This window comes from Doryrhamphus excisus, chromosome 8 (genome assembly GCF_030265055.1).
Source record: "Doryrhamphus excisus isolate RoL2022-K1 chromosome 8, RoL_Dexc_1.0, whole genome shotgun sequence".
Lineage (NCBI taxonomy): Eukaryota > Metazoa > Chordata > Actinopteri > Syngnathiformes > Syngnathidae > Doryrhamphus > Doryrhamphus excisus.
In genome coordinates, this window is record NC_080473.1 from 21097708 (window position 1) to 21121867 (window position 24160).

General features: G+C 36.8%; 3 protein-coding genes across 3 annotated transcripts in view; 2 read left to right on the forward strand and 1 right to left on the reverse strand.

The window, feature by feature from the left end:
* hmgb1b (high mobility group box 1b) lies at positions 1-5081 on the reverse strand. The gene is made up of 5 exons (XM_058080582.1): positions 4871-5081; positions 3610-3765; positions 3379-3524; positions 1950-2124; positions 1-570 (listed from the first exon to the last, which is right to left on the reverse strand). Exons 2-5 carry the CDS (start codon positions 3754-3756, stop codon positions 427-429), a joined length of 612 nt encoding a protein of 203 aa, XP_057936565.1. The 5' UTR covers positions 3757-3765; positions 4871-5081; the 3' UTR covers positions 1-426.
* wdr95 (WD40 repeat domain 95) lies at positions 3918-23933 on the forward strand. The gene is given in 18 exon segments (XM_058080592.1): positions 3918-4742; positions 6846-6914; positions 8092-8233; positions 10081-10134; positions 12302-12379; positions 13477-13542; positions 14792-15025; positions 15085-15158; positions 15281-15373; positions 15437-15482; positions 15703-15749; positions 17828-17945; positions 18022-18091; positions 18157-18397; positions 18660-18765; positions 19428-19510; positions 19512-19574; positions 23762-23933. Coding segments are annotated over 17 exon segments (1755 nt in total). The 5' UTR covers positions 3918-4742; position 6846.
* b3glcta (beta 3-glucosyltransferase a) overlaps positions 23820-24160 on the forward strand; it is a 56509-nt gene continuing 56168 nt past the window's right edge. The window contains exon 1 of the mRNA XM_058079025.1: positions 23820-24052. Coding sequence (XP_057935008.1) covers positions 23992-24052 — 61 coding nt within the window. The 5' untranslated portion in view covers positions 23820-23991. The remainder of the gene's footprint in view (positions 24053-24160) is intronic.

The window sequence follows — 24160 nt, forward strand, 5'->3', positions numbered from 1 at the left end:
AAAAAACAGAAAAACATTTATTCAATGAAATAGGACATTCTGGAATGTCGACAGCTGCACTTCATAGTGGTGTGGTATTCAAATGACAATAAAAATACAGGATGGCACATGAAAAAAGTGACAAATAAAAAAAAAACAATACCTTACAATCAACTCAGAAGTCTCATTTTTGAGTGGAAACACCTAAAGACTAATACTGTCCTGCCCACGGAGACGGCAGTGATAAAGAAGGACCACCAGAGAAGTCCCAAAAGGGAAGATATGTGGTTTTGTTTTTGTTTTTTTGTTTTTTAACACTGTACAGTACATCGTAAAAACATTAAATATACACATTATTGACGTCAACGTGGTGGCTGGAGTACATTGTGGTTGGTTATACGGCATCGACCAATCTCAGGCCCCCGCCCCTCCCTCCCTCCCTGACAACTACTCATCCTCCTCGTCGTCTTCATCGTCGTCTTCACCCTCTTCGTCTTCATCCTCCTCGTCTTCTTCATCGTCATCTGCCGCGGCGGCGGCTGCAGCAGAGCCGGAGTCTACTTTGCCCTTAGTGCGGTAGGCCACGATGTCCTGTGGGAACGCAGTTTTTTTTTTTTTACTTCGAAAAGTAATGGTAATGGTAATGGTTTTATTTCATTTGAACATGCATCAGATTCCAATTGAGTGCATCCCATAATCAGTTCCCAGTTCCACATGTCCAAAAGGAGTAGGAAGAAGCAAAGCTTATTAAATCCTACCCCTCCATCTGGTACTTTTACAATCACTAACTGTTACATTTGTTCACTTCCTGCTTTCCTCATTTAATTTAAGTTTTCTTTTGTTTTCATTTTATTTTTTTTTACAATCAGTAACTGTTACATTTGTTCACTTCCTGCTTTCCTAATATAATTTAAGTTTTTTTTGTTTTGTTTTTTGATTAATTAATTTTACAAATTTTTATGTTATAAATTTATTTATTTTCATTTAAAAAAATTTTTTTTAGTTTATTTTAGTCCCGTACCAAAGTAGGAGGTGATATGAGCATCCATTACTTTTACAATCAGTAACTGTCACATTTGTTCACTTCCTGCTTTCCTAATATAGTTTAAGGTTTTTTTTTGGTTTTTATTTTATTTTTTACAATCAGTAACTGTTACATTTGTTCACTTCCTGCTTTCCTAATATAATTTAAGTTTTGTTTTTATTTTATTTTTTTACAATCAGTAACTGTTACATTTGTTCACTTCCTGCTTTCCTAATATAATTTAAGTTTTTTTTTTGTTTTGTTCTTAATTTGTTTTACTAATTTTTATGTTATAAATTTATTTATTTTATTTTATTTTTTATTTTAGTCCCATACCAAAGTATGAGGTGATATGAGCATCCAATGCCATAATGAGTACCATATTAAGTGTCAATATACTTCTTCTCTTAGCTAATTGCTTATTTTTAGCCTTATGCATTATTGTAGCTGTTTGAAGATGAACTATATTTGTGATTTTAGAAATAAGGAGTTTGTATATATTTGTAATATGAGGTTCATGTTCAGCTCATATTTTCATCTATTGTGATCCCCAGAAATGTATTTTCCTTCACCCTTTCAATGTCTACAGCGTCTATTTGTATTTGCTGGTGCGTGTCCTTTCTGCTGTTAGCAAACAGCATGATTTTAGTTTTATTTAGGTTCAAGGACAATCTATTATCATCAAAGCATCTTTTTAGTGGGACCATTTCTTCTCTGACCTTTCTAATGATTTTGTCTGTACTCCCTACGGAACAAAAAGCAGTGGTATCATCCGCAAATAATACCAAATAATACCAGCTTTAAGTCTTTGGTAACTTTGGAGATATCATTGATGTACAAGTTGAACAGTTTTGGCCCCAGTATTGACCCCTGGGGAACTCTGCGTAATATTTATAATATAGATTTCCCACAACAAGCGCACCCAAACCCTTCGCTCTGCGCTCACCTTGTCGTATTTCTCCTTCAACTTGGCCGCCTTCTTCTCGTACGGCTGCTTGTCCTCCATGGACGAGCCGTTCCACATCTCTCCCAGCTTCTTAGCTGTGTCGCCGATGGACAGCCCCGGATTCTCGCCCTTGACCTTGGGGCGGAAGTCGGCGCAGAAGAGGAAGAACGCGGACCTGCGTGGCGGCACAGAAGAGACGCTGAGTGAGCGTTCTGGGATCAGAGTCAAACAGAGGTGCTGTTGAGTCTCAACTAGATTGATAACGGCAAAGGCGGGAACGAGCTGTGTGAAGGAAGCTTCCGTTTAGGATCAGTTCCAAGTGTTACTTTTCCAATATTCCCAACAGATGTTAAAAAAACATTAAAAAAATAAATCTATACTATAAAAATACACTCTTTTAACCTCTGCACCACTTTAAACACCAAAGGAGAGCATTTCAGTAGCAGGGCAGGAAACAGTAAATAGGCGTTAGCTGCATGCTTTCAATGAAGGTAAAATAGTGACATCTGGTGGACAAATTGAAAAATACATACTTAAGGCAAGCAGTCAAATAAAAAATTTAATTTAAAATCATTAGCCTCTGGCAAATTTGACCTGTATTTTCAAAAAGGCACACACAGAATTCTAAAAATCACATTATTATTATAAAAGCCACATTTTTTAAGTTTAAACTCACAAAAATGGAAATATCTGGTCCACAAGGAAAATATTTCATATGTGATTTTTTTTCTATTATTCTTTTATATTTTATGAATGGAAAATGTATGTAAGTATGTCAGAGCATATTGCAAATCACAGCTACGACAAATTTATTTTTACATACATATTTTAAAATTGCAAAAAAAAAGAATATTTATTGTCATTGTTATGATACAACAAAATTAAAGTGCATACCAAAACACGCAATAAAAGTGCAATCATGAATCCAATAGATGTTTGTAAAAACATATTTGTAATTATCTTTTAATTAATCTTAATTCTAAATGATATTTATTATATTCATTATTTTTTTTATTTTTTTTTTAAGTTTTAAACTTAAACTTAAGTTAAACTTAAACTAAAAAATGGAAATATCTGGTCCACAAGGAAAATATGTAATATGATTTTTTTATATTATTCTTTTATATTTTATGAATGGAAAATGCGTGTATGTATGTCAGAAGCGACGGCTCGTATTTCACTCTCTTGGGTTTGTTAGTGACTTCTTAGAATTGTAAAAATGTCTAAAAACAAAAAAAAAATACTGTGAAAAAAATAAAAACAACGACACAGGACCGTGTCCCCAAGGTCACTTAAAGCAAATGTGTCCCAAGTGTTACCCACGGCCATTTGCGGCCTGCAACTTTGTGGAAATATAATTTAAGCAAAAGGGCACATGTCAACCCCCGGGGTACCGTTTGTGGACTTGCTGTTAATGAAGTGTACTCACGGTGGTCTCTTAGGGGCATTGGGGTCCTTAAACCGCTTCATCTTCTGCCCCTTAGGCGGGATGTAATTCTTCATCTCCGCCTCATAACGCACCTTGTCCTGCTTGGCCATATCTTCAAATTTACCTTTCTCCTTCGGGGACATCGTCTGATAACATTTAAAAACGAAATATCAGTTTTGCAACAATATAAATGTTAACATAAAAGATGTAATATGGAATAGACGCCTCTACCTTCCATCGCTCTGAGCATTTCTTGGAGAACTCTGCAAAGTTGACGCTGGCCTCGGGGTGCTTCTTCTTGTGCTCCTCTCGGCATGTTTGCACAAAGTACGCGTAGGAGGACATCTTGCCCCGGGGCTTCTTTGGATCCTTGCCCATCTTTTTATGCTGAACACAAAAAGAATAAAAAGGATTGTGATTCAAATGCACGTCTACCTAGACCGGAGGGGCACAGGCAATATGTAAATGTGGGCCATCGTCTGGTCTTTGTCTATTGTTTAATGCGGATGGAGAGGGAGGAGTTGGTGGGGGCTGACTGATTATCCTTTGTACATAACGGACCACCATGATGCTGCAATATTAATCACAATTTACACATTTTTATAATTTAAAAGCAACGTTGCTACTTAATAGACATCATGCGTGTAGGTGCGTTTTAGAAGGACGTGAAAAAAAAATGTTGCCGGTATTATTAGTAGTTAATGAAGACATTAGCATTAGCTCCGCCTTACGCTTAAGCGCTGGCTTTGTGTCCTCCAGCTTTATTAGCATCGGTGCTAGCTGTTAGCACACAAGCTAACCAACCTGTGATTAAAATGGCCTCCGGCGTATTAGCATCGGTGATAGCAGACATGCTAACACTAAGCGGCGACTAAAATGGCCTCCGGCGTATTAGCATAGGTGCTAGCAGACATGCTAACACCAAGCGGCGATTAAAATGGAGAATAAACCGCTTTAATTCGCCGTGTTCACACTATAGAAGGTGGAAACGACAGCAGAGCCTGTAATAAGCGGTTTACTACGGTCACATCCTTGTTGGCGTCACTGCTAACATCAAAAAGCCATTACTGCCGGGCTAGGCTAGGCTAATATAGCATGCTATGTTAGCGCTCGCTCGCTCGCTAGCATGCTATATTAGCCTAGCGAGCGCTCCATAGTGACACAATGACGGACGTTACGCTGACCCACAGCGTGTGTTGACATTGTGAGGGAGGAGTCACTCCCTTTCCCCTCACTTGAGTCCACGCTCCCGTGGACCATATAAATGTCGCGGACATCCGCAAAGACAAGTGACAAACACGCACGCATGCAGATGTGCGACGCTCCTTGCTAGCATCCTTCCTATCCTGTCGCTGTCATTCAAAGTAAGCCCGTTCATTCACACACAACTTAACCTTGTATGTGCGGCACAACGCATTGCGGGTTCGCACACGTACGCTCACTTTTGCACACAAAACCCGCAACAAAACCCAAGTTGTCAAATGACGCTTACCGCTGGAGGACAGCTGCCGTGTCGCTACGTCTCAAGACAATGGGACAAAAAAAAAAGCACGGTGAGTGCGCAGGGGTGCTTGTGTGTGTTTATCCTGATTGTTAGGAGCCTGACTGGCGGACATTGGCTGCAGCCGAGCGCCGGTAGTGTCTAATTGGGCAAGCACACGCTTCCACTGATGGGACGGTTGGTTGTCTGCAGCTGGACAGTATGGCGCTAAACTTGAATGGCAAACAGCGGCAAGGCTATAGTCAACTTTTAGGGCTGCAAAACGCGTGCAAACCAAAAGAGAGTAGTAAGAGTATGATCGTAAACCGAGTAAATCACGTGGTATTATTGTGATACGATTGAAGAAATTGCGCCGGTAAAGCAAACTATAATTTATTTCAATTTCCCTCAGAAATGCCAAAAAAGGATACAGAAAAAGCAACAGAGGAGGGAAGAAATTAATTAAAAATGTGGGTAAGTACGTCACAGCACCCCTAGTGGCTATGGATGACATCACAGCAATTACACTTTAAAAATAGAAAAGAACAGAAGAATAGAATATTTATTGTCATTGTTACAACGAAATTAAAGTGCATACCAAAACACACAATAAAGTTCAATCATGAATCCAACATATTTAACATATATTACATATTTTCCTTGTGGACCAGATATTTCAATTTTTGTGAGTTTAAAACGTAAATTAAAAAACTTAAAAAATTAAATTATGAATATAATAAAAATAGAATTATTTAGAAATAAGGTTAATTAAAAGATAATTACCTTAAAAATTATGAATATAATAAAAATAGAATTATTTAGAAATAAGATTAATTAAAAGATAATTACCTTAATCTTAAAAATTATGAATATAATAAAAATAGAATTATTTAGAAATAAGATTAATTAAAAGATAATTACCTTAAAAGATAATTAATTAATTAATTAATCTTATTTCTAAATAATTCTATTTTTATTATATTCATAATTTTTTTAATTTTTTAGTTTTAAACTCACAAAAATGGCAATATTTGGTCCATAAGGAAAATATGTAATACATGATTGTTTTTCTATTATTCTTTTATATTTTAATGACAGGAAAATGTATGTAAGTATGTCAGAGCATATTGCAAATCACATCTATGACACAAATTTATTTTTACATATATATTTTAAAATCGCAAAAAAAAGAATAGAATATTTATTGTCATTGATATGTTACAATGAAATTAAAGTACATACCAGTGCATACCAAAAAACACAATAAAGTTTAATTATGATTCAATAGATGTTTGTAAAAACATATTTGTAATTATCTTGTAATTAATCTTATTTCTAAATAATTATATTTTTATTATATTATTTTTTTTATTTAAAAAAAGTTTTAAACTCACAAAAATGGAAATATCTGGTCCAGAAGAAAAATAAGTAATATATGATTTTTTTCTATTATTCTTTTATATTTTATGAATGGAAAATGTATGTAAGTATCTCAGAGCTTATTGCAAATCACAGCTACGACACAAATTTATTTTTACATACATATTTTAAAATTGCAAAAAACCTAATTATTTAAAATCATGTTTTAATTTTTTTATATTTTTGTTTTTTCCCCTAAAGTATTAAAATCTTAAAATGTTCACGAAAGTAATAACCTTAAAACATTTCATACAATAGGCTCCAGCATACGCTCACAATCCTAATGAAAATAAGTGTCACAGAAAATGGATGGATGGAACATTTCATACTCTCCTATCAGTAGCTTGTGAGCAGCCTTGATGTGGAAGCGACTTGCGTCTTGCAAGTGACGGCTTGTATTTCACTCTCTTAGGTTTCTTAGTGACCACCTGCTCCTCTCAGGTGTAACATGACGAGCGTCCACATGTGACGTCTGCTGTGGTTGACACGACAACGAAGGACATTTGCTAACACAACTCAACTGTTATTCTTCTTACATTCGTTTTTTACATTTTTTTGTAACCACTAGGATGCCCTTGAGGGGAACGACTCGCTCTTCATCCGCATCAGGAAGATTGCAAAGCCAAAAAGTTCCCAGGTAATCTTCTTTTCTACTGTCCTCGATTATTTAGTTCATTTGCATCTCCTGTCATTGCTCTGTATTATTTATAATCTCTCAGGACGCGATGTTGCGCAGCAAATTGGAGTCCAGATTAGATGTTTACTGTTGTCATGACGACACCGTGGCTACCTGTGGCAACTAGTATTGCAGCTACTGCCATCTTGTAGCGCGAATGAAAACCACATCCGGAGGTTGCCCACAGCCACAGCTGCTACTGGCTGTTAATGACAGACCCTGGTGGTTATTTTATGGACTATGCACCCGGCAACTACTGCGGTTAATTGAATAGAGGTGTTAATTATTATTATAATAATACCCTTTTTTGTTCATTTGTGGATGTATTAATTTATTATTTTAAACAAATCTTTAAATTTTATTTTTGTGATTTTTTTTCTCGTAATATTTTATGTAATATTATGACTTCACCCCAAAATATTTTGACTTTATTTTTATAATATATCCCCCAACCTAACACCCTTATTGTACATTTATTATTTTTGTTTTCCAATTTTTGAAAAAAAAAAATTTCCCCCAAAAATTTTGATTTTTTTTTTCCCCTCATAATATAACGACTTTCCTTGTAAGACTACCTTTTTTATTTGTTATTGTGATAATTTTTTTCCCAAACAAAGTTTTCCAATTAAAAAAAAAATGAAAAAAAAATTAATTTTTTTTCCACATTTTTTTTAATAATAATATATAACGACTTTCCTTGTAAGACTACCTTTATTCATTTGTTATTGTGATAACTTTTTTCTCTTCATATTTTGACCTTATTCTTGTAAAATTACTGCTCGTCTATATTTTCTGCAGTTTTTTGTTTTCCTATTTAATTGTATCAGAATAAAAAAAACTGCTGTCCAAATGGCCCCTGGGCCGCAGTTTGGACACCCCAGCATTAGCCCATCTATGTTCGTCACTCCTCCACATTTTGTGTCTTTGCACATTGCTTGCTACTTTGCGTTATGTTGACAATCACTGAATATTGATTAATCTATTGATTAATAGACAATCACTGAATATTGATTAATCTATTGATTAATAGACAATCACTGAATATTGATTAATCTACTGGTTAATAGACAATCTCTGTTACTGTGCAGGACAATCTCTTCGTGTCACAGTAACCCACACAACCTTTACATTCTCCCAGCATTCCCTCCGAATTCGGGCGCTTGGGGTGCTCATGCTACCCGGGTGACGACGATAAGGAGGAGCGGCTGGGGCAGAACCGGCGAAGACGCTCGCTCTCCGGGGTGCAACACCGAGCCATCGATCCCGCTCTCAGCTTCAAGGTTCAGACTCGATAGAAGCCAGTGTGACCCTTTTAAATGTCAACTAAACTGACCTTCTCTTGACAAGGCCTCCATTATGTAACGCTATTGATTGACAGTGCCTGTTTTAGCCTCAAGGTGTCACTAACGTCACAGTCTTCTACCTGAGCAGTAGGGCGAACATGAAGCCAGAGTGATTCAATAAATCTCCCTGGTGATCTGTTTTACTTTCAGTTTTACTTTCAGAACAATACATCCCCAGGATGAGGATCATTATGTTTTGCACCAAAGATTTAACCTTCCTCTTGTGTTAGCTTTCTGGTATCATGTCTTATGTTAACAGGTCGGTTTTGACCCGTGTATTAAATCAGCTATAAAATACACTAAAAACAATAAGTTACCATCAAATTTGCTTCTCATGTCTTGGTTACCTTCCTAGGCTTCCTCATCCATGAAAATGTTGCTTTTAATACTTTTGGTGTGGGCATGTAGGCCTTTTTTTGTCCTTTTTTTTTTTACCCCTCCATTTCTATTTCCAAAATCGTACTTCGGTATGAGGTGCATTATTTAAAAAAAAAACAAAAAACCTTAAACTGTATTATGGAAAGCAGGAAGTGAACAAATGTAACAGTTAGTGATTGTAAAAGTACCAGATGGAGGGGTAGGATTTAATAAGCTTTGCTTCTTCCTACTCCTTTTGGACAAAAAAAACCCCAAAAAACTTAAAGCTATATTAGGAAAGCAGGAAGTGAACAAATGTAACAGTTAGTGATTGTAAAAGTACCAGATGGAGGGGTAGGATTTAATAAGCTTTGCTTCTTCCTACTCCTTTTGGACAAAAAAAACAAAAAAAACTTAAAGCTATATTAGGAAAGCAGGAAGTGAACAAATATAACAGTTACTGATTGTAAAAGTACCAGATGGAGGGGTAGGATTTAATAAGCTTTGCTTCTTCCTACTCCTTTTGGACAAAAAAACCCCAAAAAACTTAAAGCTATATTAGGAAAGCAGGAAGTGAACAAATGTAACAGTTACTGATTGTAAAAGTATGGTCATATCACCTTGTACTTAAAAATAAAATTACACTTTTTTTTTTAAAAAAAAACAACTTAAAACTATATTAGGAAAGCAGGAAGTGAACAAATGTAACAGTTACTGATTGTAAAAGTACCAGATGGAGGGGTAGGATTTAATAAGCTTTGCTTCTTCCTACTCCTTTTGGACACGTGGAACTGGGAACTGATTATGGGATGCATTCAATTGGAATCTGATGATTTTTCAAATTAAAAACATTTAAAAAAAATGTAAAAATAGACTTAAACTATATTAGGAAAGCAGGAAGTGAACAAACAAACAGTGTTTGAGACCCCTGAAATAGAGTTTCCTGTCAAAGTCAAAAAGCCTTGTTGCATTAAACAAATGTTATGTGATTCTTTTTATGCATTAAAATGTAAAACGGGTCGGTGCCGACCCAAACACAAGAGGAGGGTTAAACATCACAAGATTTAAACATGGCGATACTGCAAATATTGGATATCAAGTGAATACAGGGCATTAATGCTAGTACTGTACTGATTTTAGGCAAAATACATATTTTTATTCAAGAGCAAATATAAACACAAGTTGCATTAAAACTACATTAAAACTAAAGGTGTTTTAATTTGTGTTTTTAAGCACTCAGACATTGCAGTCAACTGCGTGGTGAGTAGATGGAGTGGAGTGGAAATGTAATTTTCCAAATGTAATTTAGATATTAGTTCTACCGTGCCGCTCAAGCATGTAACTAGAAATGATTCCACATGCATGATGGATAATGTCCAATGTTATCTCCTAATGACTTTTTTTTTTTAATCCCTCCCCACGGCAAGATTGATGAAAGCATATCGCTTGATTGCCTCCAGAAGATGAAACTGGCATTTGAGGTATGCATCTTGTAAATACGCTGCAGTTTATTTGTTTTATAAAAAGTACATTTGATTTTTTTTTTTACTTTTTAAAAGGAATTCGAAAAAGACGGATTGAAGTCCATTGATGTGAAGAGTTTTGTCCACATCGTAAAGAAATGTTTGCCAACCATGGTAAGACTCTGGTATTGTAATTTCCCCTTCAGTATCTGTACCCAATCGCGGTCATCCAAGACAAGGTCAAGGTAGAATGGAGCGTGAGGTTGACAGATGGATCTGCAGTAATCCGGACCGTCGAGCTTGATGGCAAAGTTCTCAATTTAAAAGGAATTCGAAAAAGACGGATTGAAGTCCATTGATGTGACGAGTTGTGTCCACATCGTAAGGAAATGTTTACCAACCATGGTAAGACTCTGGTATTGTAATTTCCCCTTCGGTATCTGTACCCAATCGCGGTCATCCAAGACTAGGTTGAGGTTGAATGGCTGGCGGGTATATCTGCAGTAATCCGGACCGTCGTAATGAAGATAGAGCTGAGCTTGATGGCAAAGTTCTCAATTTAAAAGGAATTCGAAAAAGACGGCTTGAAGTCCATTGATGTGACGAGTTTTGTCCAAATGTTTGCCAACCATGGTAAGACTCTCGGTATTGTAATTTCCCCTTCAGTATCTGTACCCAATCGCAGTCATCCAAGACTAGGTCGAGGTTGAATGGCTGGCGGGTACATCTGCAATAATCCGGACCGTCATTATGAAGATATAGCTGAGCTTGATCGCAAAGTTCTCAATTTAAAAGGAATTCGAAAAAGACGGCTTGAAGTCCATTGATGTGACGAGTTTTGTCCACATCGTAAGGAAATGTTTACCAGCCATGGTAAGACTCTCGGTATTGTAATTTCCCCTTCAGTATCTGTACCCAATCGCGGTCATCCAAGACTAGGTCGAGGTTGAATGGCTGGCGGGTACATCTGCAATAATCCGGACCGTCGTTATGAAGATACAGCTGAGCTTGATCGCAAAGTTCTCAATTTAAAAGGAATTCGAAAAAGACGGCTTGAAGTCCATTGATGTGACGAGTTTTGTCCATATCGTAAAGAAATGTTTGCCAACCATGGTAAGACTCTCGGTATTGTAATTTCCCCTTCAGTATCTGTACCCAATCGCGCTCATCCAAGACTAGGTCGAGGTTGAATGGCTGGCGGGTATATCTGCAGTAATCCGGACCGTCGTTATGAAGATACAGCTGAGCTTGATGGCAAAATTCTCAATTTAAAAGGAATTCGAAAAAGACGGCTTGAAGTCCATTGATGTGACGAGTTTTGTCCAAATGTTTGCCAACCATGGTAAGACTCTCGTATTGTAATTTCCCCTTCGGTATCTGTACCCAATCGCGGTCATCCAAGACTAGGTCGAGGTTGAATGGCTGGCGGGTATATTTGCAGTAATCCGGACCGTCGTTATGAAGATAGAGCTGAGCTTGATGGCAAAGTTCTCAATTTAAAAGGAATTCGAAAAAGACGGCTTGAAGTCCATTGATGTGACGAGTTTTGTCCAAATGTTTGCCAACCGTGGTAAGACTCTCGGTATTGTAATTTCCCCTTCAGTATCTGTACCCAATCGCGGTCATCCAAGACAAGGTCGAGGTAGAATGGAGCGTGAGGTTGACAGCTGGATCTGCAGTAATCCGGACCGTCATTATGAAGAAACAAATTCGAAAAAGACGGCTTGAAGTCCATTGATGTGACGAGTTTTGTCCATATCGTAAAGAAATGTTTGCCAACCATGGTAAGACTCTCGTATTGTAATTTCCCCTTCGGTATCTGTACCCAATCGCGGTCATCCAAGACTAGGTCGAGGTTGAATGGCTGGCGGGTATATCTGCAGTAATCCGGACCGTCGTTATGAAGATACAGCTGAGCTTGATCGCAAAGTTCTCAATTTAAAAGGAATTCGAAAAAGACGGCTTGAAGTCCATTGATGTGAAGAGTTTTGTCCACATCGTAAAGAAATGTTTGCCAACCATGGTAAGACTCTCGGTATTGTAATTTCCCCTTCAGTATCTGTACCCAATCGCGGTCATCCAAGACTAGGTCGAGGTTGAATGGCTGGCGGGTACATCTGCAGTAATCCGGACCGTCGTTATGAAGATAGAGCTGAGCTTGATGGCAAAGTTCTCAATTTAAAAGGAATTCGAAAAAGACGGCTTGAAGTCCATTGATGTGACGAGTTTTGTCCACATCGTAAAGAAATGTTTGCCAACCATGGTAAGACTCTCGGTATTGTAATTTCCCCTTCAGTATCAGTACCCATTCGCGGTCATCCAAGACTAGGTCGAGGTTGAATGGCTGGCGGGTATATCTGCAGTAATCCGGACCGTCGTTATGAAGATACAGCTGAGCTTGATCGCAAAATTCTCAATTTAAAACAAATTCGAAAAAGACGGCTTGAAGTCCATTGATGTGACGAGTTTTGTCCACATCGTAAGGAAATGTTTACCAACCATATTAAGACTCTCAGTATTGTAATTTCCCCTTCAGTATCTGTACCCAATCGCGGTCATCAAAGACAAAGTCGAGGTAGAATGGAGCGTGAAGTTGACAGGTGGATCTGCAGTAATCCGGATCGTCGTAATGTACCGATCTACAGTACGTATGTGTGCACACTCACCAATGGTCATGAGTGTGGGGTCGTGACCAAAATTGCCGATCCAATCGGTCAAAATGAGTTTCCTCCGACTCACCCTACGAGCTCGGGCGGGATGGTGTTTGGGAGGAGGCCCCGGTCATGACCTAGGACGCATTGAAGAGACTATGTCTCACAACTGGAGATCGGGAAGTCTCGGATTCCCAATGGAAATTACTGCCCCTAAGACCTGGACCTAAATAAGCTGGGGAAAATGCAATGGAATCGATTCCATACCTCTTTCAAACCAGCGGTACTCCCTATCCGGAATATCGTTTTTTTATTTTTTTAGATGCAAATGAACTGCTGGTCCAGGCCCAAATAAACACGGTGCTACGTCGTACCACACGTTTCTGTAAGAGTTGTTTGGTCTCTCCAACGTAGGGGCCATTACACTCCTTGCTACACTGTATAAATAACATTGCTGAGTTTGCGCTTTGTAATGCATATGATAAGGAATCAAATTAGTTCCTTCTTATCAGAACATGGTATCCTAAACATTTCCCAGTCGGGTCTTATACCTGGAAATAGTACTGTGTCAGCAACCACAAAGACTGTGAATGACATTGCTCATGTTTTGGATAACAAACTTGATTGTGTTGCCCTTTTATTGATGTTTGAGGGTTTCACCTTCAACAGATTTGTTCATTTTCTTTCTTTTGTTCCTTGAATTTCACAGGACCAAGTGTTGATTGGAGGGTTATTTAGGAAGATTGATTTCTCAGGGAAAGGAACCATCTCATGGGTAAGCAATATCTAGTAATGTAATGTTTTGGAACACCAGAAATGAACCAAAAACTTCTTACTCCACTGTAGTACTGTAGTCAATTACCTGATTCCTGATGCTAAGCGGAGGTATCAAAGTAAAATATACTGAGGGACTTTAAAAACACATCATTGCCCCACAGTAAATAATCGTCTCCCTGCATGGACCACTCCTTAAAATCACTGGAGCTTGGTGGTATGTCTCAAAAGGGAGTAACTATTGAGTATTACTATCCAGCAATGTACCATTAGGATGGCCTGTAAAAGACCAACACAAATGGTGTCATTCGTTCAATGTTTCTCGATGCCACGACTAAGTACAGATACCAGAGACCAGGCGATGGACATGCTGATGGCAGGGATGCGGTAGCCAGACGGATGGGAGTTCTCGATGCCACGACTAAGTACAGATTCCAGAGACCAGGCGATGGACATGCTGAGGGCAGGAATGCACCGGGATGCGGTAGCCAGACGGATGGGAGTTCTCGATGCCACGACTAAGTACAGATTCCAGAGACCAGGCGATGGACAGACGGATGGGAGTTCTCGATGCCACGACTAAGCACAGATTCCAGAGACCAGGCGATGGACAGACGGATGGGAGTTCTCGATCCCACGACTAAGTACAGATTCCAGAGACCAGGCGATGGACATGCTGATGGCAGGGATGCGGTAGCCAGACGGATGGGAGTTCTCGATGCCACGACTAAGGACAGATTCCAGAGACCAGGCGATGGACATGCCGATGGCAGGAATGCATCGGGATGCGGTAGCCAGACGGATAGGAGTCTTCCAGAACAATTAGCCGCCTCCACACACGTTTTCACGACCGACTGCGACCAGATCGATTGTGATCGATTCTGAACCGCTTCACAGACTTCACAGTTGCACAGAACCAGGGACTTGGACGACCGTAGGTTTGGTTCGCTGAAGACTCCCGTAGCATGGTGTACGACCATACCATACCATACTCAGGGGCAGTTGAGTGTGTTGCACTCAAAACACGTAAACTACAAATCAAACCCCATGGTCTTAAGGAACGGACACAACAAAAATTCCGTTTTTAAAGTCCCTCAGTGTATTACTGAGGTGGTACTTTGTGAAAAAAACAAAGAACCACGAGTTTAAATGATTTCCGGTTCTTATTTTTTTACTTCTGCGGTCACCAATGACCGCCGAATGACCGGAACGTCACCAATGACTGGGTGTTTGGACAATGTCCTTCACAGAGCAACTTCAGTGCACACATGCTGCAGGAGTACAAGGAAAAAGAGGAGCGATCAAGACGGAGCACACGCGTCGCTTTCGGACTTCCGGCCACCGTTAGAACGAGACGCCACGCTGCCAGCCCTGTGGTCAAAATCCACAACATCCCCGACGGCGTTGTTATGACATTGCAAGAAGATGGATCCGTTTCCTGCTGGAGTCCTCAACTTCACCCTTTGAGAACCAAACACATGTTTGTACGTTTTAACTTCACGATAAAAAATGTAAAAAGTATTGAATTTTTATTGTTTGTCAGAGTGATGCAACCAGGAAGTGGGCGAGTGACTTCACGCTCATGACTGACTTTAACAAGCTGATCATTGCCACAGGGTAACATGCTGTGAAATGGAGTAATTCATTAGACAGTAAAATGAGCGGCTGAGCACTACGTTTTAAATTCCTGTCGTTCTTCATTTTGATGGCCTTTTTTTTTTTTTTTTGTTACATCGCAGCGACAGAGAGCTACAACTTTACGAGTTGTCCACGCTGGAACCTTACTGCCAAATCAATGCCCTGGACACAGTCCCACTGAGTCTGGACTACAGGTATAAAACACAACACAAATATGACATCAAAAATCTGAGGGGGTTTTTTGTGTTTACTTACAGCTACTTAGGTCCTGACCAATGCTGCGTTATTTACGGAGACATCAACGTGAGTCTCAATGGAACCTAATCATTTGTCTGTTAATTAACAGTTAGAATTTATTTTTTATTTATTATTATTTATTATTATTTATTATTATTTATTATTATTTATTATTATTTATTATTATTTATTATTATTTATTATTATTTATTTATTTATTTATTTATTTATTTATTTATTTATTTATTTATTTATTTATTTGTATGTTTGTTATGTCTGTTTTCAGGGATGTGTCAATATCATTTCAATATCCGCTGTTGAAGATACCCTCAGGTAATAAACGGCAATTAACGTCTAAACCACATTTTTTAACCTGAAAAAAACTTTTTGACTCGCATTGATATGACAAAATTTACGGGGGGGGCGACTATATATTTTACACGTAACAGTCCACCTGGTATTATTGTATCTGTAAAATTGTCATGCAATCTGCTATTATTATTTATTATTTTATATTTATATTTAAATATTTTAAAAATAATAAAATATTAGAATAATTACAATAAAATTAAAATAATAATTATTATATTATTATTATGTAAAATATGCAAATATAACAATAATATTATATATAATTAATATAATAATTAGAATTAATATAATAATTATAATAATCATAATAGTTCTAATAATAATTATAATAATCTAATAATAATAATAATAATAATAATTATTATTATTATTATTATAATTATTATTATTATTATGTGCTTGTGTCCCTTTTTTCAGGAGCACTTTGTAAACAACAGACCATGTCAAACAACGAAATTGATACAACCATCAAAAGGTTGGCTCAGCCCATGATGCCAGGTTGTATGTTGAGTTTAACAACGTATGTTGAAATACTTTGGAAAGATTGGGCGGGCCGTATTCAAACACTTGGCGGGCCGGATGTGGCCCCCGGGCCGTAGTTTGCCCACCCCTGGTCTATACTGTATAAAAACCACCAACACAGAATAAGGGGATTGAACCCAGCAATTGGCTACCAAAGTACGTAACAGCTGTTACACATTTTATGCTGCCCGTACTATTTTCCAGCCTTTTTTCTGTATGAAAGGCACCACCGTCTGAGGTATTAGATGGTGCCTCCTTTGAGGTTGCCTGTAAAAGACAACATTTCCCACCTTTTTTCCTGCCAGTGTCGCTTTTCTGTATAAAAGGCACCAACATGGAAGAGCAATTTTGCCTACGAGTTAGTGTTAGCCATCTAAGCCTGCCTGTAAGTGACTTATAACATTTTTCTGTTTTGCTGTTCTGTATAAAAGGCACCAACACAAACCAGGGGGACCAAGTCCAACTGGCATTTTTGCGGTTTTTGACCTTTTATATAGCCTGTAAGATTCTACATTTTAACGTTTTTCTGTTCTGCTGTTCTGTATAAAAGGCACCAACATGGTGGACAGCCTAGATGTGGCAGTTTTCCACCATTTGAGGTATTAGATGGTGCCTCCTTTGAGGGTGCGTGTAAAAGACAACATTTCCCACCTTTTTTCCTGCCAGTGTCGCTTTTCTGTATAAAAGGCACCAACATGGAAGAGCATAACAATTTTGCCTACGAGTAAGTGTTAGCCATGTAAGCTGCCTGTAAGTGACTTATAACATTTTTCAGTTTTGCTGTTCTGTATAAAAGGCACCAACACAAACCAGGCATTTTTGCACTTTCTTAGGTAGTACCATTATGACCTTTTATATAGCCTGTAAGATTCTACATACAAGTAAGTGTTAGCCATGTATGCCATGTAAGGTGCCTGTAAGTGACTTGTAACATTTTTCCTTTTGCTGTTTTGCTGTTCTGTATAAAAGGCACCAACACAAACCAGGGGCACCAAGTCCACCTGGCATTTTTGCGCTTTCTTAGGTAGTACCATTATGACCTTTTTATATAGCCTGTAAGATTCTACATTTTCCCACCCTTTTTCCTGTGTCACTATTCTGTATAAAAGGCACCAACATGGAAGAGCATAACAATTTTGCCCACGAGTAAGTGTTAGTCATCCAAGCCTTCCTGTAAGTGACTTATAACATTTTTCTGTTTTGCTGTTCTGTATAAAAGGCACCAACACAAACCAGGGGGACCAAGTCCAACTGGCATTTTTGCGGTTTTTGACCTTTTATATAGCCTGTAAGATTCTACATTTTCCCACCCTTTTTCCTGTGTCTCTATTCTGTGTGAAATGCACCAACACAGAATAGGGGAGTAGCCACAGTATCCCATTGCTATTCCGTATAAATGTCACCATGATGAAAGAGAGGTGACCACTTTTACAGTGTCGGTAAAGGCTGCCATTTTTCAGCCTTTTTTATTCTGTGTAAAAGGCACATCATGGAATACACTACATTTGTTCCTGTAGGTTATGGAATAAATCTCCAAAGACCGGAAGGATGCCCAATATCGGTATTGACACCGCAACGCTTTCGCCAGATGTAAAGTTTGTGCGATGGAAGGTTCATCAGGATTGGGTGACGCAGGTGAGCATGTTTATGTTTTTTTTTTTTTTTTTTTACGTCATTAAATAACAACATGATTTCTTTTAACCACGTTCAGGTCAAATACGTTCCAAGTTTGAAATCTGTCATCTCGTCATCAAGCGAAGACGCTTCATCCCTTGTGATAGGTACTAAAAATATACTTTCTAATAATAGCCGTTGACATTTCGTGAAGAACTTTTTGCTTCCGAAGGCTGCTTGCTGCCTCAAACTGATGTCCAGCAGGAACTGAGCAAAATCCGAGAAGCCTGCTACGAGGGAAAAAACACAAAGGACCAACTGAGCCGGACGCCACAGCTCCGAGCGTCATGTGACCACACGGTGTTTGCCATTCACAAAGGGGTGGAGACTTTTGACCTTTGCGAGAAGAACAGCTTGCTGGTTACTGGAGGAATGGACCGACTCGTACGCATGTGGAACCCTCATTCTTCTAGGTGGGGTTATTATTGCATCATAATCGATTCTAAAACAGTATAACTCTTGGTTATTCCATCAAATTAATAACATGTTTAACAAAGCACACCAGACCCAACTCAAAAATCAGTACATTCTTCCTTTGCCCCTTTCTCACAGCTACATAAAGTTCTTTGGAAGTCAACCAAGTCTTTTTTTGTGTATTACTGACAACAAACAAAAAAACTGGGATAAAAAAAATGCAAGGTAATACATTTAAAAGCTTTGTTTTTTTTCTTTCAGAAAGCCGACTGGAATTCTGAAAGGTCACGTTGCTCCCATCGCCTACCTTTGCATCTCAGGGGAAGACGCTCGAATCTTCTCGGTTTCTGTAGACAACACAGCCAAAGTGGGTGCACAATTGCTTTTTATTTCTCATATAGGCCAGTGGTGTCCAAAATGTGGCCCGATTGCCATTTGCGACACACAGATTGTGTTTTATTGGCCCGTGGTAAATTGTAGATTTTCAAATTGAACCAAATCACTCAGCAAAAATGTGAAAAAATAGACAAAAAGTGCAAAATATAAAAAAAGCTGAGATGTTGATACTAATTACGAATAATAAAACAAAGCCTTGTCTTGTACACATATATTTTTTTAGCCGTTTTACAAAATAAAAATACGTAAATAAGACATAATATATAGTCACATTAGCTATTTTTTGTTTTGGATTTTACTTGTTGTTCTGTATAGTACTTCCTGTGGTATCTATTGTCTCATCAGTGTAACATTACTGACACCCAGTGACCAGTGTAGAGTACTACATAACATCTTTCAATGTATCTACACAATATTTGTTTTTCTGTGCATGTAGTTATTTTTATGCGTGAAAATTAAGCAAATAAATTAGCTTAAATGTGTGTATTTTTAGACAAATATGCAATATATTAAAAAAAAAAAAACCTGATACAAACGTGATAGAATGAAGCCGCAAAATCGAAACACGTCAACAAAAGCTTAAAGCTGACAAATGAACATTTGAATCTCTAATTTCCTTCACTCTTGTTTCAGATCTGGGCGATCCAGGAGCAGTATTGTCTGTTTACAGCAGAATGCAAAGAAAATGGCGTCCGCGGTGACATAACGGCTTGCCTTGTCCGCTGCGAGGTCACTCTACATTGCGACTGACTCTTTGGCTGTGCTCGCTCTGGAGACCAGGTGTGTTGCACTTTAATCTATTTTTATTTTTATTTTTATTTTTATTTTTATTTTTATTTTTATTTTTATTTTTATTTTTATTTTTATTTTTATTTTTATTTTTATTTTTATTTTTATTTTTATTTTTATTTTTATTTTTATTTTTATTTTTATTTTTATTTTTATTTTTATTTTTATTTTTATTGCATCAGATTCCAATTGAGCGCATCCCATAATCAGTTCCCAGTTCCACATGTCCAAAAGGAGTAGGAAGAAGCAAAGCTTATTAAATCCTACCCCTCCATCTGGTACTTTTACAATCACTAACTGTTACATTTGTTCACTTCCTGCTTTCCTAATAGAGTTTAAGTTTTTTTTAATTTTAATTTTAATTTTAATTTTAATTTTAATTTTAATTTTAATTTTAATTTTAATTTTAATTTTAATTTTAATTTTAATTTTAATTTTAATTTTAATTTTAATTTTAATTTTAATTTTAATTTTAATTTTAATTTTTTTTAGTCACGTACCGAAGTACGAGGTGATATGACCATATAATGACATAATGGGTACCATATTAACTGTGAAATGTAAAAATTAGTACTTTTACAATCAGTAACTATTACATTTGTTCACTTCCTGCATTCCTAATATAGTTAGTAAGTTTTTTATTTATTAATTTTTTTATCAATTTTTTAAAAGTTTAATTAATATAATTTAATATAAGCTGGCGCAACTTTTAATTTTAATTTTAATTTTAATTTTAATTTTAATTTTAATTTTAATTTTAATTTTAATTTTAATTTTAATTTTAATTTTAATTTTAATTTTAATTTTAATTTTAATTTTAATTTTAATTTTAATTTTAATTTTAATTTTAATTTTAATTTTAATTTTAATTTTAATTTTAATTTTAATTTTAGAATGTGTGCATGATGCTGTGTCGCTGTGTGACAATATCCTTATACTCGGTTCTGTGTGAAAGGCAAAGGTGTGTAAATGTCGGCTGGACTGTCACAGCTCTTGCGCGTCTATTTTCCTGGACCAGGGCCCTAATAGCACCTCAGAAACTGTAAAAGTTGGTTATACAGGATGGACATCGTCTGTGTGTAAGGTCAGAGGTTAGATCACGGAAACAACAACAAGAATCAGTCTTAAAGCGCCAGAGCTCAGCGAGAGGATTCACACACGACTTGATAAACCCATAAACCCACCAAAGGGCCCTGCAGTGATAACGCCGACATGTCCGAAACACCAAAGCTACGCCGCACACCGCCTGCCTACACGATTCTCCTTGAATGTCAAGTAAACAACTCCTACACTGCGGCGAGACTCCCTGAAACGGCGTGGCTCATTTGGAATGACACTCCAACCTTTCCACAATTCTTACAATGCTTACGACAAAAACAGTCAAAGCTGCAGTTAGTAGCCTCCATTTTGTTGTCTCTAGGCACCTTTGGCCAATCACATGTCTGGAATGTCCACATCACGTCTTCCCGGAAGCATCCCGCTGTTCCTTACGAGGTCTTGACTCATCCTCTCAGCATGCCAGACTGGGAACTTGTCAATGGAGCAACATCTGATTCCGTCAATTATATTGCACAAGGAATCAAACTCAGGGGGGAATTAATGGGAATTAATGGGAATTAACTGATATTGTTAATTTTTTTTAAATCAAAAATACATACAATATATTCCAAACTCGCTTCCTCAGCTGAACCCCGCAAACGTAATAAACCACAAACAAATCTGCAGCTTTGAATGTAATAATCCCGCAAATGTAATACATTTCCCACAAATATGTAAAAATGGAGTAACTTTTAACTGCACTTTTTAAAACTGCATTTTCATCTTTTTAAGCTTAAAACTGCCAACTGAAGAGTAAAAAAAAACAAAAATATATTTAACTTCAATTTTTAAAACTGCATTGTCATCTTTTTAAGCTTAAAAATGGTAACTGAAGAGTTAAAAAAAAACCTAAAATATATTTAACCGCAGTTTTATAAAACTGCATTTTCTTCTTTTTAAGCTTAAAACTGCTAACCAAAGAGTAAAAAAAACTAAAATATATTTAACTGCACTTTTTAAAACTGCATTTTCATCTTTTTAAGCTTAAAATGGCTAACCGAAGAGTAAAAAAAAACTAAAATATATTTAACTGCACTTTTAAAAACTGCATTGTCATCTTTTTAAGCTTAAAAATGGTAACTGAAGAGTTAAAAAAACCCTAAAATATATTTAACCGCAGTTTTATAAAACTGCATTTTCTTCTTTTTAAGCTTAAAACTGCTAACCAAAGAGTAAAAAAAAAAAACCTAAAATATATTTAACTGCACTTTTTAAAACTGCATTGTCATCTTTTTAAGCTTAAAATTGCTAACTGAAGAGTAACAAAAAAACAGAAATATATTTAACTGCACGTTTTAAAACTGCATTTTCATCTTTTTAAGCTTAAAACTGCTAACTGAAGAGTAACAAAAAACAAAAATATATTTAACTGCACTTTTTAAAACTGCATTGTCATCTTTTTAAGCTTAAAACTGCTAACCGAAGAGTAAAAAAAACTAAAATATATTTAACTGCACTTTTTAAAACTGCATTGTCATCTTTTTAAGCTTAAAACTGCTAACTGAAGAGTAAAAAAAACCTAAAACATATATAACTGCACTTTTTAAAACTGCATTTTCATCTTTTTAAGCTTAAAAATGGTAACTGAAGAGTTAAGAAAAACCTAAAATATATATGTGTAACAACCCACATGGAAAGTCGAAGAAATATTCCATCCCCAAATTAATATGAAATATTTTCATGCATGCTGGCCATGTGGATACACACGAACACACACACACACACACAACTCTGCAAACAAAAATAAACAGTGGCAGAAATATTGGAATAACGTGATGTTGCATCATGGGAAATGCATGGCAAATTGCATTTTGCACAGTCCACTGTGTACAACGTCAGTGAGGCGTTTCATCATCATTAAAATGCAGCGCTTTATCATCCTTTTGCACACGTTCACCTTCACAGGAGCGTGCAGCCATAAATATATATATTATATATACACGGTATATAGATATGATTATTACAGTTGGGTACATTTGACTTGTATTTTTCAGACCATGGTAACCACCTGGACTGATGTGGGCTGCAAACTATAAAGTGATGCTTTCATTTCAGTCAACACACTCAATGGGGGACGTCTGAAACCTGTACATACGTATATCTCACAAATATACTATTTCATATCATATTTCATCACATCCCAAATATCTCAGAACAGCCCAAAAATAAACGGCACCAAATTTGTACTGACAGGTGTCACTCTCCTTCCTGAAACGTAAACAATGTATGTTTTTATTTATTTTTCTCCTGCTTGTGTAACTCTTTTACCCCCCCAAAAAAGTTACACATATGCATATGCACACGTGGTAATAAAAATAATACTGTATAACTATTATGTTTGGATCATTTTATTCCGGTGCTAAGTATATAAAATATATTTAACTGCACTTTTTAAAACTGCATTTTTATCTTTTTAAGCTTAAAACTGCTAACTGCAGAGTAAAAAAAAACCTAAAAAATATTTAACTGCATTTTTTTAAACTGCATCTTCATCTATTTAAGCTTAAAAATGCTAACTGAAGAGTTAAAAAAACTAAAATATATTTAACTGCACTTTTTAAAACTGCATTTTCATCTTTTTAAGCTGAAAACTGCTAACTGAAGAGTAAAAAAAAACGAAAATATATATTTAACTGCACTTTTAAAAACTGCTAACTGAAGAGCAAATACATATATATATATTTAACTGCACTTTTTAAAACTGCATTTTTATCCTTTTAAGCTTAAAACTGCTAACCGAAGAGTAAAAAAAAAACGAAAATATATTTAACTGCACTTTTTAAAACTGCATTTTCATCTTTTTTAGCTTAAAACTGCTAACTGAAGAGTAAAAAAAACTAAAATAAATTTAACTGCACTTTTTAAAACTGCATTTTCATCTTTTTAAGCTTAAAACTATCTGCTAACATAAATATCCTATGCAAAAATATATAGGAATTAAACTGTAATATATGTATTTACTCCAATTATTAATTTAACTCCAATTTTCAATCATATCAGATTATCATTAATTATAAATTTGATAATAAAATCATGAAAAATACATGATAGAATAGCGGTGAAGTTCCCTTGTCTGCCAGGCGATCCTCTCCTGGACAGCAGAGGGCGCCCCTGAGCTGCAGACGTCAAGTGACGAGGCCTCCCCCAACAAGGAGAAGAGAACAGAGAGGAGGAATCCCACTCCTCCTCGTTTTCCCGTGGAAGTGTCGGGGAGAGCAAAAACAGCCTCCGATGTTCTTTTCCGCCACATAGCCCGAACACGGCGAGGTGTGCGGGGCGCCGGCATTGGCGACAACTCGACTGTTCGACAATGCTTCGGAACCGCCGACACGTCGGACACGGAGCGGCGGTGACGGTTCTGCTCTTCTTTGGTAAGTGGCCACCTTACTTTTCCTACTATCTATGTGTTTGTTTGTTTACCAGTGTGTGTTCTGTGGTTAAGAAGACGTGACAATTCCATTTGGTGCCCATGTTTTGTC

Bases quoted from the DNA above. Each gene is read 5' to 3' on its own strand.
- hmgb1b (XM_058080582.1), bottom strand. From the start codon at position 3,756: ATGGGCAAGGATCCAAAGAAGCCCCGGGGCAAGATGTCCTCCTACGCG. The intron at 3,525-3,609 runs GTAGAGGCGTCT...AAATGTTATCAG, and splicing joins AATGCTCAGAGCGATGGAAG to ACGATGTCCCCGAAGGAGAA. The intron at 2,125-3,378 runs GTGAGTACACTT...GCCGCCACGCAG, and splicing joins AATGCCCCTAAGAGACCACC to GTCCGCGTTCTTCCTCTTCT.